This window comes from Tamandua tetradactyla, chromosome 7 (assembly GCF_023851605.1).
Source record: "Tamandua tetradactyla isolate mTamTet1 chromosome 7, mTamTet1.pri, whole genome shotgun sequence".
Classification (NCBI taxonomy): Eukaryota; Metazoa; Chordata; class Mammalia; order Pilosa; family Myrmecophagidae; genus Tamandua; species Tamandua tetradactyla.
Window position 1 is genome coordinate 124,446,382 of NC_135333.1, and position 14,048 is coordinate 124,460,429.

Genomic DNA, 14,048 nt, shown 5'->3' on the forward strand with positions numbered 1-14,048 from the left:
CTCACCTCTCGAGAGGTCAGCTTCAGCACCCATGGAAAACACCGGCCAAGACTTTGGTCTTTCCTAGTGATGGGGTCACAGCTGGGGACAGAGCCAATCCCTGAACTCTCTCTGCCCTTCCCAGCTCTAGAGCATAAGCCTTTCAGCAACATTTTGCTCTTACCAGTGCCCAAGACCTCCCAATTCTTTATCCTCTTACCTGAGTACTGCTGTGGCATTTGTGGTGGACTGCAGGGAGAGGGAGACTGAGGCATCTGGTACTGCTCAGAGCCAGGAGGTTGCAGAAACCCCACAGAAGGGCTGGGAGATGGAAAAGAAAGGAGTGGTGAAGTGGTCGAGGGAGGAACACAGCTCTTGGCAAACAGCTGCTTCCTGGGCCTCCCCTGTGGGAAGCAGAGGCAGCTCCAAGCCATTCCCAGACCAATTTGCCATACAATTTCTAAAATCGCTCATCAGTTCAAAGTTAATTACATATTTGTACTTGATCATCTTTCAATTAGGAAGCTGCTAATCAGTGCTACAGATGGAATGTTAGAGACATATCTGTTTCCAACAGTGCAGAAACACCAGACATACATACATGCAAACATGTATATACAAACGGATTCTAAAAAACCCAACGAAAACACAAGGAGAGTGCCACAGACAGATAAACAGCACTAGAGAGATGGGTAAAAAGGAACTAAGGAGGACTTCCGGAGAAGATGGGGGCTTAGTAAGACACGTGGGTCTTGGTTCCTCCTCCAGAACAGCTACTAGGGAGGTGGAAACGATACAGGACAGCTCCCGGATCCATGACAGAGACCAAGAGGACAGCGTACCCCATTCTGGAACGGCTGACTGGCTGGGAGAACCCGCTCCGGTGAGATCGGCGAGGGGCGTGGGCTTCCCCGGGACGGGACGGCAGGCAGCCGGAGTCCCTCCCTCCCTCCTTCCCGGGCCGGCTGGGAGAATTGAACAGGCAGTCCCCTCAGGCCGCGGCGGCGGGCGCCCCCCCCCCCACACGCAGCACCCCGGACCAGCTGGGAGAATTGGATCGGAGATCCCCAAGCCGCGGAGAATGGCGACCGGGGTCCCTTCAAAACACGTGGCTTCCCAGTCCAGCTGGGAATGGTGGATAGGCACTCCCCCAAGCCGCGGCGGCTAGCGCCCCCCCGCCACGCTTGGCGCCCCGGGCCGGCTGGGAAATTTGGACGGGCGCTCCCCCAAGCCGCGGAGGACGGTGACCCTCCCCGCGTGCGGATCCCCGGGCCGGCTGGGAGATTCGGATTGGCACTTCCCAAGCCGCTTCGGCTGGCAATCCCCCCCTACAGCGAGAGTTTTCCAAAGTTAAAGGAGCCACAGCATCTTTTACTGGTGGGACCCGCAGACAGATGAGCGCCACAAGCGCCACCTACTGGGCAGGATAAGAAAAACAGAGCCCATGACACCCAGGGAAATCTGATTAATGCTCAGACACCAGCAGAAGATAACGGATCACGCTCAGAAAATTGAAGATATGGCCCAGTCAAAGGAACAAACCAATAGTTCAAATGAGATACAGGAGCTGAGACAACTAATGCTGAATATATGAACAGAAATGGAAAACCTCTTCAAAAACCAAATCGATAAATTGAGGGAGGACATGAAGAAGACATGGGCTGAACAAAAAGAAGAAATAGAAAAACTGAAAAAACAAATCACAGAACTTATGGAAGTGAAGGACAAAGTAGAAAAGATGGAAAAAACAATGGATACCTACAATGATAGATTTAAAGAGACAGAAGATAGAATTAGTGATTTGAAGGATGGAACATCTGAATTCCAAAAAGAAACAGAAACTATAGGGAAAAGAATGGAAAAATTTGAACAGGGGATCAGGTAACTAAAGGACAATATGAAGCGCACAAATATACGTGTTGTGAGTGTCCCAGAAGGAGAAGAGAAGGGAAAAGGAGGAGAAAAACTAATGGAAGAAATTATCACTGAAAATTTCCCAACTCTTATGAAAGACCTAAAATTACAGATCCAAGAAGTGCAGCGCACCCCAAAGAGAACAGACCCAAATAGGCATTCTCCAAGACACTTACTAGTTAGAATGTCAGAGATCAAAGAGAAAGAGAGGATCTTGAAAGCAGCAAGAGAAAAACAATCCATCACATACAAGGGAAACCCAATAAGACTATGTGTAGATTTCTCAGCAGAAACCATGGAAGCTAGAAGACAGTGGGATGATATATTTAAATTACTAAAAGAGAAAAACTGCCAACCAAGACTTCTATATCCAGCAAAATTGTCCTTCAAAAATGAGGGAGAAATTAAAACATTTTCAGACAAAAAGTCACTGAGAGAATTTGTGACCAAGAGACCAGCTCTGCAAGAAATACTAAAGGGAACACTAGAGTCAGATATGAAAAGACAGAAGGGAGAGGTATGGAGAAGAGTGTAGAAAGAAGGAAAATCAGATATGATATATATAACACAAAAGGCAAAATGGTAGAGGAAAATATTATTCAAACAGTAATAACACTAAATGTTAATGGACTGAATTCCCCAATCAAAAGACATAGACTGGCAGAATGGATTAAAAAACAGGATCCTTCTATATGCTGTCTACAGGAAACACATCTTAGACCCAAAGATAAACATAGGTTGAAAGTGAAAGGTTGGGAAAAGATATTTCATGCAAATAACAACCAGAAAAGAGCAGGAGTAGCTATACTAATATCCAACAAATTAGACTTCAAATGTAAAACAGTTAAAAGAGACAAAGAAGGACACTATCTACTAATAAAAGGAACAATTAAACAAGAAGACATAACAATCATAAATATTTATGCACCGAACCGGAATGCCCCAAAATACATGAGGAATACACTGCAAACACTGAAAGGGAAATAGACACATATACCATAATAGTTGGAGACTTCAATTCACCACTCTCATCAATGGACAGAACATCTAGATAGAGGATCAAAAAAGAAATAGAGAATCTGAATACTACTATAAATGAGCTAGACTTAACAGACAATTATAGGATATTACATCCCACAACAGCAGGATATACCTTTTTCTCAAGTGCTCATGGATCATTCTCAAAGATAGACCATATGCTGGGTCACAAAGCAAGTCTTAACAAATTTAAAAAGATTGAAATCATACACAACACTTTCTCGGATCATAAAGGAATGAAGTTGGAAATCAATAATAGGCAGAGTGCCAGAAAATTCACAAATACGTGGAGGCTCAACAACACACTCTTAAACAATGAGTGGGTCAAAGAAGAAATTGCAAGAGAAATAAGTAAATACCTCGAGGCAAATGAAAACGAAAACACAACATATCAAAACCTATGGGATGCAGCAAAGGCAGTGCTAAGAGGGAAATTTATTGCCCTAAATGCCTATATCAGAAAAGAAGAAAAGGCAAAAATTCGGGATTAACTGTCCACTTGGAAGAACTGGAGAAAGAACAGCAAACTAACCCCAAAGCAAGCAAAAGGAAAGAAATAACAAAGATTAGAGCAGAAATAAATGAAATTGAAAACATGAAAACAATAGAGAAAATCAATAAGACCAGAAGTTGGTTCTATGAGAAAATCAATAAGATTGATGGGCCCTTAGCAAGATTGACAAAAAGAAGAAGAGAGAGGATGCAAATAAATAAGATCAGAAATGGAAGAGGAGACATAACCACTGACCTCACAGAAATAAAGGAGGTAATAACAGGATACTGTGAACAACTTTACGCTAATAAATACAACAATTTAGATGAAATGGACGGGTTCCTGGAAAGACATGAACAACCAACTTTGACTCAAGAAGACATAGATGACCTCAACAAACCAATAACAAGTAAAGAAATTGAATCAGTCATTCAAAAGCTTCCTAAAAAGAAAAGTCCAGGACCAGACGGCTTCACATGTGAATTCTATCAAACATTCCAGAAAGAATTAGTACCAACTCTCCGCAAACTCTTCAAAAAAATCAAAGTGGAGGGAAAACTACCTAATTCATTTTAGGAAGCCAACATCACCCTCATACCAAAACCAGGCAAAGATATTACAAAAAAAGAAAACTACACGTCAATCTCTCTAATGAATATCGATGCAAAAATCCTCAACAAAATTCTAGCCAATCGAATCCAACAACACATTAAAAGAATTATACATCATGACCAAGTAGGATTCATCCCAGATATGCAAGGATGGTTCAACATAAGAAAATCAATTAATGTAATACACCATATCAACAAATCAAAGCAGAAAAATCACATGATCATCTCAATTGATGCAGAGAAGGCATTTGACAAGATTCAACATCCTTTCCTGTTGAAAACACTTCAAAAGATAGGAATACAAGGGAACTTCCTTAAAATGATCGAGGGAATATATGAAAAACCCACAGCTAATATCATCCTCAATGGGGAAAAATTGAAAACTTTCCCCCTAAGATCAGGAACAACACAAGGATGTCCATTATCACCACTATTATTCAACATCATGTTGGACGTTCTAGCCAGAGCAATTAGACAAGAAAAAGAAATACAAGGCATCAAAATTGGAAAGGAAGAAGTAAAACTATCACTGTTTGCAGACGATATGATACTATACGTCGAAAACCCGGAAAAATCCACAACAAAATTACTAGAGCTAATAAATGAGTACAGCAAAGTAGCAGGTTACAAGATCAACATTCAAAAATCTGTAGCATTTCTATACACTAGTAATGAACAAGCTGAGGGGGAAATCAAGAAACGAATCCCATTTACAATCGCATTGTAAAAGATTTTAAAAGATTTTATTCTTTTAAAAGAATAAAATACCTAGGAATAAATTAAACTAAAGAGACAAAAAACCTATAGAAAGAAAACTACAAAAAACTGTTAAAAGAAATCACGGAAGACCTAAATAGATGGAAGGGCATACCGTGCTCATGGATTGGAAGACTAAATATAGTTAAGATGTCAATCCTACCTAAATTGATTTACAGATTCAATGCAATACCAATCAAAATCCCAACAACTTATTTTTCAGAAATAGAAAAACCAATAAGCAAATTTATCTGGAAGGGCAGGGTGCCCCGAATTGCTAAAAGTATCTTGAGGAAAAATAACAAAGCTGGAGGTCTCACGCTGCCGGACTTTAAGGCATACTATGAAGCCACAGTGGTCAAAACAGCATGGTATTGGCATGAAGATAGATATATCGACCAATGGAATCAAATAGAGTGCTCAGATATAGAACCTCTCATCTATGGACATTTGATCTTTGATAAGGCAGTCAAGCCAACTCACCTGGGACAGAACAGTCTCTTCAATAAATGGTGCCTAGAGAACTGGATATCTATATGCAAAAGAATGAAAGAAGACCCGTATCTCACACCCTATACAAAAGTTAACTCAAAATGGATCAAAGATCTAAACATTAGGTCTAAGACCATAAAACAGTTAGAGGAAAATGTAGGGAGATATCTTATGAAACTTACAATTGGAGGCAGTTTTATGGACCTTAAACCTAAAGCAAGAGCACTGAAGAAATAAATAAATAAATGGGAGCTCCTCAAAATTAAACACTTTTGTGCATCAAAGAACTTCATCAAGAAAGTAGAATTACACAATGGGAGACAATATTTGGAAATGACATATCAGATAAAGGTCTAGTATCCAGAATTTATAAAGAGATTGTTCAACTCAACAACAAAAAGACAGCCAACCCAATTACAAAATGGGAAAAAGACTTGAACAGACACCTCTCAGAAGAGGAAATACAAATGGCCAAAAGGCACATGAAGAGATGCTCAACTTACCTGGCCATTAGAGAAATGCAAATCAAAACCACAATGAGATATCATCTCACACCCACCAGAATGGCCATTATCAACAAAACAGAAAATGACAAGTGCTGGAGAGGATGCGGAGAAAGAGGCACACTTATCCACTGTTGGTGGGAATGTCAAAGGGTGCAACCACTGTGGAAGGCAGTTTGGCGGTTCCTCAAAAAGCTGAATATAGAATTGCCATATGACCCAGCAATACCATTGCTAGGTATCTACTCAAAGGACTTAAGGGCAAAGACACAAACGGACATTTGCACACCAATGTTTATAGCAGCGTTATTTACAATTGCAAAAGAGATGGGAACAGCCAAAATGTCCATCAACAGACGAGTGGCTAAACAAACTGTGGTATATACATACGATGGAATGTTATGCAGCTTTAAGACAGAATAAACTTATGAAGCATGTAATAACATGGATGGACCTAGGGAACATTATGCTGAGTGAGTCTAGCCTAAAACTAAAGGACAAATACTGTATGGTCCCACTGATGTGAACAGACATTCGAGAATAAACTTGGAATATGTCATTGGTAACAGAGACCAGCAGGAGTTAGAAACAGGGTAAGATAATGGGTAATTGGAGCTGAAGGGAAACAGACTGCAACAGGACTAGATACAAAAGCTCAAAAATGGACAGCACAATAATACCTAATTGTGAAGTAATCATGTTAAAACACTGAATGAAGCTGCATCTGAGCTATAGGTGTTTTTTTTTGTCTGTTTGTTTGTGTCTTTTTTTTTTTACTATTATTATTATTTTTATTTTTTTCTCTATATTAACATTCTATATCTTTTTCTGTTTTTTGCTAGTTCTTTTCCTAAATCGATGCAAATGTACTAAGAAATGATGATCATGCATCTATGTGATGATGTTAAGAATTACTGATTGCATATGTAGAATGGAATGATTTCTAAATGTTGTGTTAATTTCTTTTTTTCTTTAATTAATAAAAAAAGGAACTAAGGAGAGGTGTGATTTTATATATATATATATATATATACACACACACATACACAACAGCAAACACAGATATCTAAAGATAAATGGGGTAAAAAACCATAAAACCCTAGACTACATGGGAAACATACATATAAAAAGACAGAGAAAAAAACATATATACAGTGTGAGACAGACATAGAAACACATACAGATAGGCCTAGTCTTTAGTCCTAGTTCCAGCTCTATTAACTAGGTGTGTGACTTTGGATAAGTTTCTTAACATTCCTGGCTGGAATTTCCCCAGCTAAAACAAGGGAGATAAATAAAACAAGGAGACTCGACTTAATTATTTCTAAGTTGCCTTTTACCTCTAAAATTCTATTAGCTATGACCTGTGGTCAGACATAAAAGATATATAAAAACAGACACACCAAGATTTGTCCATAAATACAGAGGTACACAGAAAAATATACATATATATATATATATACTCCAAAATTGTTTCATTTAATGATGAACCATCTCTACCCTATAGTTCTGAGTTCCACTGTTGAAATAAGAAAAATTGGGGCAATTATAAAGCCTGTTTCTGATGCAGAATTTTTTTCTGTTGATGAGCTCTTATTCAAATGTCAAATCACAGAGGGAAAAACAACGAACTCCCTCATATTCTGCTTTTGGGCACCACTGGGATCTTTATCCCTGCCTTTCTTAGGGCCAAAAGAAAAAAAATCATGATGCAACAGTTGCTGAAGGTCTATGGGAGATGAGCCCCACTCTTTGGGAATCCTCACCTCGTACCATTCTGCTGAGCTGGTGGGATCATGCTGTAGTACACTGGAACACCCCCTGCCGGGAGGCCCCCTTGTACAGATTGGCTTGCAGGGACCAGCAAGGGTTGCTGGAAAGGTGGCTGGACCACATTTTGAGAGTCATTACCCACTGGGACCTGGGCAGAGATGAGAAGAGAATGAATACTGAATACTTGTATAAACTCTGAGCTCATCCAAACAGCCTAGTCAGCACAAGACCAGGATAATACATTTCTTCCCTACGTTTCAGAGATTCCCCCATCTGCCTAAACGACATGCATACAGAGTTCTATCTCTATTTCCACCTTCCCCCAAAACTATTCTTGGGCATTTGACATAGAGAAAGGAGCCAGATTTCATTTTTACCCTACTTTCCTGAATATCTATTTATTTGTATGGTTTATAAAGATAAAACAATTTTATTTATTTATTTTTTAAACAATTTTAATGATGACTTTTCCTAGACTCTCTGGGCATTCTCTCAAGAGGAAAAAACTTTAAAATTCTAGGGAGAAAGTGGGTAATACTTTAGTATTGGAGTACTGAACATGGAGACCCTGGGAGACTGGCTTCCTTTTTCTCTCCCCAAGAGATGGGTGATCTTTCCTGACTCAGAAGGCACCCACTTGGTAAGAAGGCAGTGGAGTGTACTGAACCACCAGGCCTTGCATCTGGCCTCCCATGCTGCTCCTCTGGTTGCTGAGCAGGCTGTGGTTCTGTGGCTGCTGGACCCCAATCATGCCTTGGTAAGCCGCCTGCTGCTGGTTAGGCATCATGGGCTGTAAACCTAGGGGTAGGTAAGGAAGAGAAGACATTAGTATGGTCTCAAAATAGAGGTGGTCACACACTATCAGTGATTTCCCTTTTCTAGTCTTTTCTTCTTTTCTGGAGATCCTAGGTTCTTCTTTCGGAGCTAAGTATTCCTGCTCTTTTTTGGGGGAGGAGGAGAGGGGGAAGGAAGAAATTTTTCTTTTTCCTAGTTTCTATCCTTCTCTTAGATTGACTGCTTTCTTATTATATCAGAGGTTCCTCTTACCAGGCTGCTGAGATGGCTGAGGCAGCTGCTGACCACGCTGGGGGCTGTAGGCCACCGGGTGAGAGAGAGGTCGATATTGCTGGTTGGAGTTAGTATACTGTCCAGAGGGATAATAAGAAACCTGGATCTATGGGGAGAGGAAACAGAAATGTGAGAGGGTCCCTCAAATTTAGCTCCAACAGCCCTGTACTATTAAATGCATCAGGGTTGATGGCTCAAAATATGCAAATGTAGATGTTTTGAACCTGCAATTGCAGGATTAGTATATATGTTTGAACTGAATAGGAAGAACTTGTGTTATATAGAAAGAAAACCTTTTAGTTAAAATGACAACTGTCAAGTGCAAGGTGGGGATAGGTATCTCCTCTGCTGTTAAATTAGAGTAAGAAAGGATTATAATACTAGATAAACTGAATTAGTGATTAAACTGGGAATGCGAGCTGCTCACCTGTTGAGGGGGCTGCATGTAGCCCTGGGGTGGCAGGACTTGCTGAGTAGGTGGTGGATGGCTAGAGGTGGAATAGTTAGAGGCGGGGAGGGGCTGTCCTGTAGAAGCCATGATGAAGCTAGTCTGCTGAGGGTGTTGGGAGATAAGTGGGGGCTGGAACAGAGCTGAAGATGGGTCAGCTGCTTCAGCAGATCCTTGGCGGCTAAGGCTCATTTGTCCAAAGGGGTTGCTGAGGTCATCTGCCTGTTGAGAAAGTGGGGAACTCAAGGACTGAGGCCGTATCAAACCTCATCTTTTGGCTTCAATAAAGACAGACAGACAGAAAGACACACACACAGAGACAGGAACTTTCTCTATAACTTTCCTTATGCTAATTTGGGACAATCTTGCCTCTGTGCTCCTGGAGGCACATTTTAGCCCTAAGCCTATGTCATGTGGTATTTTAAATTGCTGTGAATTGAACAGCTGCTTGAAGCCTAATTCCAGAGTCAGTCTCTCTAACACACATGAGGTAACAATGACCATTCTGATCATGATCTTTATTAGGATTAATTGTGGGGTGATAGGAGCACTGACACACAAAAACAAAACAAAACAAAGCAGGACAAACTAGCGAGTTAAGAAAAAGATTGTATGAGTCTTTCCATTTCCTGTCTTCCTCATGGCCCCAATCATATAAAGAGGATCTACCTTGCCATAAATCCTGTTTTTACATAAAGGACCCAGGCAATACCTTGAGTGGATTATGAGTGAGTAGGTTCGAGTAGCTCCCCAGCGTTGTTTATGCAGTAAAAAGACTGCTGAGCTCCCGATCATGCAGCTTTTTTTCCCTTACTTCCTCTTGAGATCATTTCCACCTCTGCTCTCTGACACTAGCCTGGAGTTCTCCTGCCTTTCAAAACTACTTCCAATTCTCACCTCCCAAAGGAGGCCAGCGTGAGTGGCTGAGCTGGAGGATGAGACTGACTGTTCGGTATGCAATTACCTTCTCTCTCGGCCCTCTTCCCTAAGCAGCAAGAGTGATGGTGTTCCATCTCTCACTTGTGTGGTGATAGGTTAGGACTTGTTAGCTTCCTCTTTTCTCTGCTCCCTGGACAGTAGCTGACACACACACACACACACACACACACACACCAGAGTAGGAGCGCTTTTGCAAAACACACACACACACACACACACACCAGAGTAGAAGCAGTTTTGCAAAATAAACTAATAGAAATCCAAAGACTTTTCCTGTTGGTTCACTCAATTTTCAGGGATCTAATCTTCAAGTTAGCTGTTTTACTACCTTACTGGGTAGGAATAGATGATAAGAGGACGGAACTGAAGATTAATTTGTGGTCCATATTCTAGGACTTTCCAGAATGGGGATAATAAGTGCAGGAAAAAAGGGAGTCTAGTGTAAAAGCAGAGAGATGTAATTAAACAAAATTAAAAATCAGGCTCCTATAATCATGATGGAAGTTAACAACTGCCAGGCCAGATCTTCAAAAGATCTGTAGTCAGGAGTACAAACCAGTTTAAACAGCATGTACTATATAGTGGAATGAAGTTATTTTCATATAAAATGACATGGTAAGATAAGGAAATGTCTTAAATTTTTACTAGTAGTACCAGAGAAAGCTGCAACTGTGTTTTTATTTTTAAAGGAAAATAAAGAGGACCATTCAGTACAGAATAAACTGAATTCCTCAGACATATCCAGGGAGCAGATGACTTGAAGGATGTACATGGTAGAAAGAATAGAAGCCTAAGTTAGACCTATCATTCCCTTGTCTGAAACTCAGGGATACTCACTGTTCCTCTCTATCTTATGTACAACATTTTTAAAAGCCTAAAGCGCTGCGCTAAGGCCATTAGAATGGAGTATATCATTCAGTTCATGCTGGCACCACAAGAAGAAACACCTTTTAACATGGCCCTCTGAAAACCACATGCTTGCAAGGCTGTCACAGACCGACCCAGACATACCTGGAAATACAGGGCACACATGGACAAGGACAAAAAAAAGGGGAATGGAGTTGTACCATGTTGTACTGCTGGGGCGGAGAGACTGGAAGAAGGACTTGGGGACAGGAGCTTGGAGAGAACTGAACAGGCTGCGGAGAGGGCTGCAGAGCTGGGACTGGCTGTGGACCAGCAGAGAGGCATGTGGAAAAGGGAAGAGAAAAGGGAGGCACAGGGAAAGGCAGAAGGGCAGAGATGGGGAGGGAAAAGGAAGGAACAACAAGGTTAATCATAAAAGAAATTTCATATGAATAGCAAGGGTGATGAGCAGGCAGCCAATCAGGCTGCAGATCAAGGCTGGGACAGCTTGGGATTTTCACATCTCTTTGACAAACAGGAATCTCTCCTATCAGAAGAGACTCCCTCCATGCCCTGCCCCATTAGCCACTCAGAACTCTGCAGTTGTTAAAAGCAATCTTATGATGCTCAAAGCCTGGATTTGCTGCCTAATTCCAAATACAGCATTTTTTCTGAACATACAATTCCTGGGAAGCACTATTATAACCTTTCCTGAATACCCACTTGAGAGGGGATTCCTGTCTGCACTGCTGTACTGTTTCTGTTGGAAGGGTCATCCAAGATCTGGCTCAGCTCTCCCTGCTAAGCTCCCAATTTCTAACCACAGCTGTCTTGGAGGAAATGCTCATTCACAAGGATTCATCTCCCTCCTGAGGGCAGAGAAGGAGAAAACATCTAGCCTGGTTCTGGCTATTTGATCCTGTTCGATGATTGCTCCTGTGCCCTCCATTCTGTGAGGACAGTATGAAAAATTCCCCACCCCACCCCCACACCTTAAGCAAGCTAGGAGGGATCTAGGAATACAATATAATTAGTCTGGTTTTAGCTTTTGTTCTTTCAATCTGTTCAGTAGGCTCAAGCAGGGGGATTTGTATATTAGGAACTTGGTGTCTTCTAAACTAACCAAAAGGTAGTTTTATTTTTTCCTCTCCTTTTTTTCTTTTCAGCCATTTCAATCACCATTATCAGTTTTCCACCCATAATTCCTGGTGGTCAGAAGGATAGGAGAAGGTGAGGAAAAATAATATTTACATACATTGTCTCATTACAGCCTCACTTCACAATAATCCTATAGGGAGATATCACTCTTATTTTGCAGTTAAGAAAGCAAGGCTCACAGAAATTAAATCACTAATCTAAGATAACAAAGCTAATAAATTGCAGAGTTAGAATTGAATCCTGGTTCTGCCTGACACGTTGTTTCTACTCGACTCTTGGTGTGGGGAGAAGGTGAAGGAGAAGTCACATACAGAATTATCCAAGCATCTTCCACAGATTCCTCCTTCTCTCTGGATTGAAAGTATTAAGGGATGGTGGTTTAGGGGGCATGGTATCGATATCCTCTCCTGCTACATATCTCCGGGAGTCTCTCACAGTAGAGAACAAGTCCTGGAATTAGAAGATACCCCCCTACCTCCACCTCCCATCCCACCCCCACTGCCAAAAAGGGGAGAGTATTCCAGAAGCCTTAACAAGAGTACCTGACATCTGGAGTAAATAAAAAGCAAGTTATTTTGATTAGGGAGACGTTATTGGGAATTTACTATATGACTTGGGAGAGATGCTGCTGTGGCTTGTAACTAAACTCAGGTCTACTGGCACATCTATTTCTCCTAAGTTCATGGCATTCCAAATATAACCGCTGGCCAAGTTACTCAGCATGAGCTGCCTGTGCTGATAGCTTTTAAACATATTTTCTATGAATTTTCTTCCTTCTTCTGGGGGAAGACCTAATTTGATTCAGACCCTATGTACTCTGGGTTGAAGGGGTGGCCCCAGAGACAGTGAAATGGTAAACATTAGGAAAACAGCCTGTTTTCCACACATTTGTGAGTTTTGAGTAAAAGTGAGAAGAAATGATGCTCCTATCTTAAACGCCCATAACTGGGGAAGAACAGTGGTAAAAGTAGTGGGTCTCAGTGGTATTTTCAGTTATCTCGCCACTATCCTGAGCTACAGACTCTCCTTGGAGAGTCTCAAACTCCAAGCTAGAGAACTTTAGAGAAACCAGGGTGAAGCCAGACAGGCTATGAGGGAGGTGACTGCCATCTATTGGTGAATTCTGGACTAAGTCATTGGCTCTTAGATGCTTGACTGGACACCTGGAAAGAGGCTGGGAGGGCTCCTTTTATAGAGCTCTACTCCATTTTAAGCAAATTGGGCAAAAGGTGGCCACTGGCCCTTTAATCCTCAGTCTCACTTCTTAGTTTTACTTGTTTTACTGACATGATATGAAGGCCTGCTCTGATCAAGGAGGTCTGCCAATAATAAGTGAAAGAATACTGCTTAGCTCACACAGTCCCAGCCCTGGGGCAAATGCCTCTTGCTGCAGAGCTAAAGGTAACTACTTTCTTTTCAAAGTTTTTCTTCTAACCGAAAACTTTCTAAATAAGCACAGTGGTGTGTGTGGTCATTCCATCACTGTTATGTACCATTTGAGAAACTGCAAAATATTTATTCTGGGGCTGAGCAACTTCTTGAGTTTGTAAAGCTCTTACGCTGAGTACTAGTAAGAGAAAAAGCAAAAAAAGAGAAAAAGGCAGCTTCTCTGGTTCTGAATGAAATGCTTCTCTTAAAATAGGAACCTGAGAATTTCATTCTTTTTTCATGGAAACTAACTTGTGACATGTTCTCCTTGTTATCCTGCCTATCTGAGGTCTTATCTGGGCATTTCTGGTGGATTTCAGGTATGTGGACAAATTCTTTGGTCCTGCTGGAATCTGGGACTTACAAGTCCTTAAGTCCTTAAATTGGATCCTGGGTGAAAAAAAAAATTTCTTTATATATGGTTAGAAAAGACTTTTTACTTTTTTAAAAAAAGAACAGTGAAATGCAGAATAATTTTTAGCAACAGGCCATTCAGATCTTTACTTGCAAAGCAAATAAAACCCTCCATATTCATAACTCTTTTGTAACCAAATGAATTTTTTAAGTCAAAAACTTCCCATCCTCTTCCCCACCACTCAACC

General features: G+C 41.1%; 1 protein-coding gene across 30 annotated transcripts in view; it reads right to left on the reverse strand.

Annotated features, from left to right (window-relative positions):
* R3HDM2 (R3H domain containing 2) overlaps positions 1-14,048 on the reverse strand; it is a 301,698-nt gene that overhangs the window by 9,205 nt on the left and 278,445 nt on the right. For 21 of the 30 annotated variants that reach the window (XM_077111144.1, XM_077111138.1, XM_077111129.1 and 18 more), the window contains 6 exons: positions 11,082-11,183; positions 9,055-9,297; positions 8,607-8,733; positions 8,197-8,357; positions 7,553-7,707; positions 200-300 (listed from right to left, as the gene is read on the reverse strand). In XM_077111144.1, the coding sequence (XP_076967259.1) occupies positions 200-300; positions 7,553-7,707; positions 8,197-8,357; positions 8,607-8,733; positions 9,055-9,297; positions 11,082-11,183 (889 nt within the window). The remainder of the gene's footprint in view (positions 1-199; positions 301-7,552; positions 7,708-8,196; positions 8,358-8,606; positions 8,734-9,054; positions 9,298-11,081; positions 11,184-14,048) is intronic. The other 9 variants (XM_077111133.1, XM_077111134.1, XM_077111151.1 and 6 more) reach the window with 1 other exon arrangement.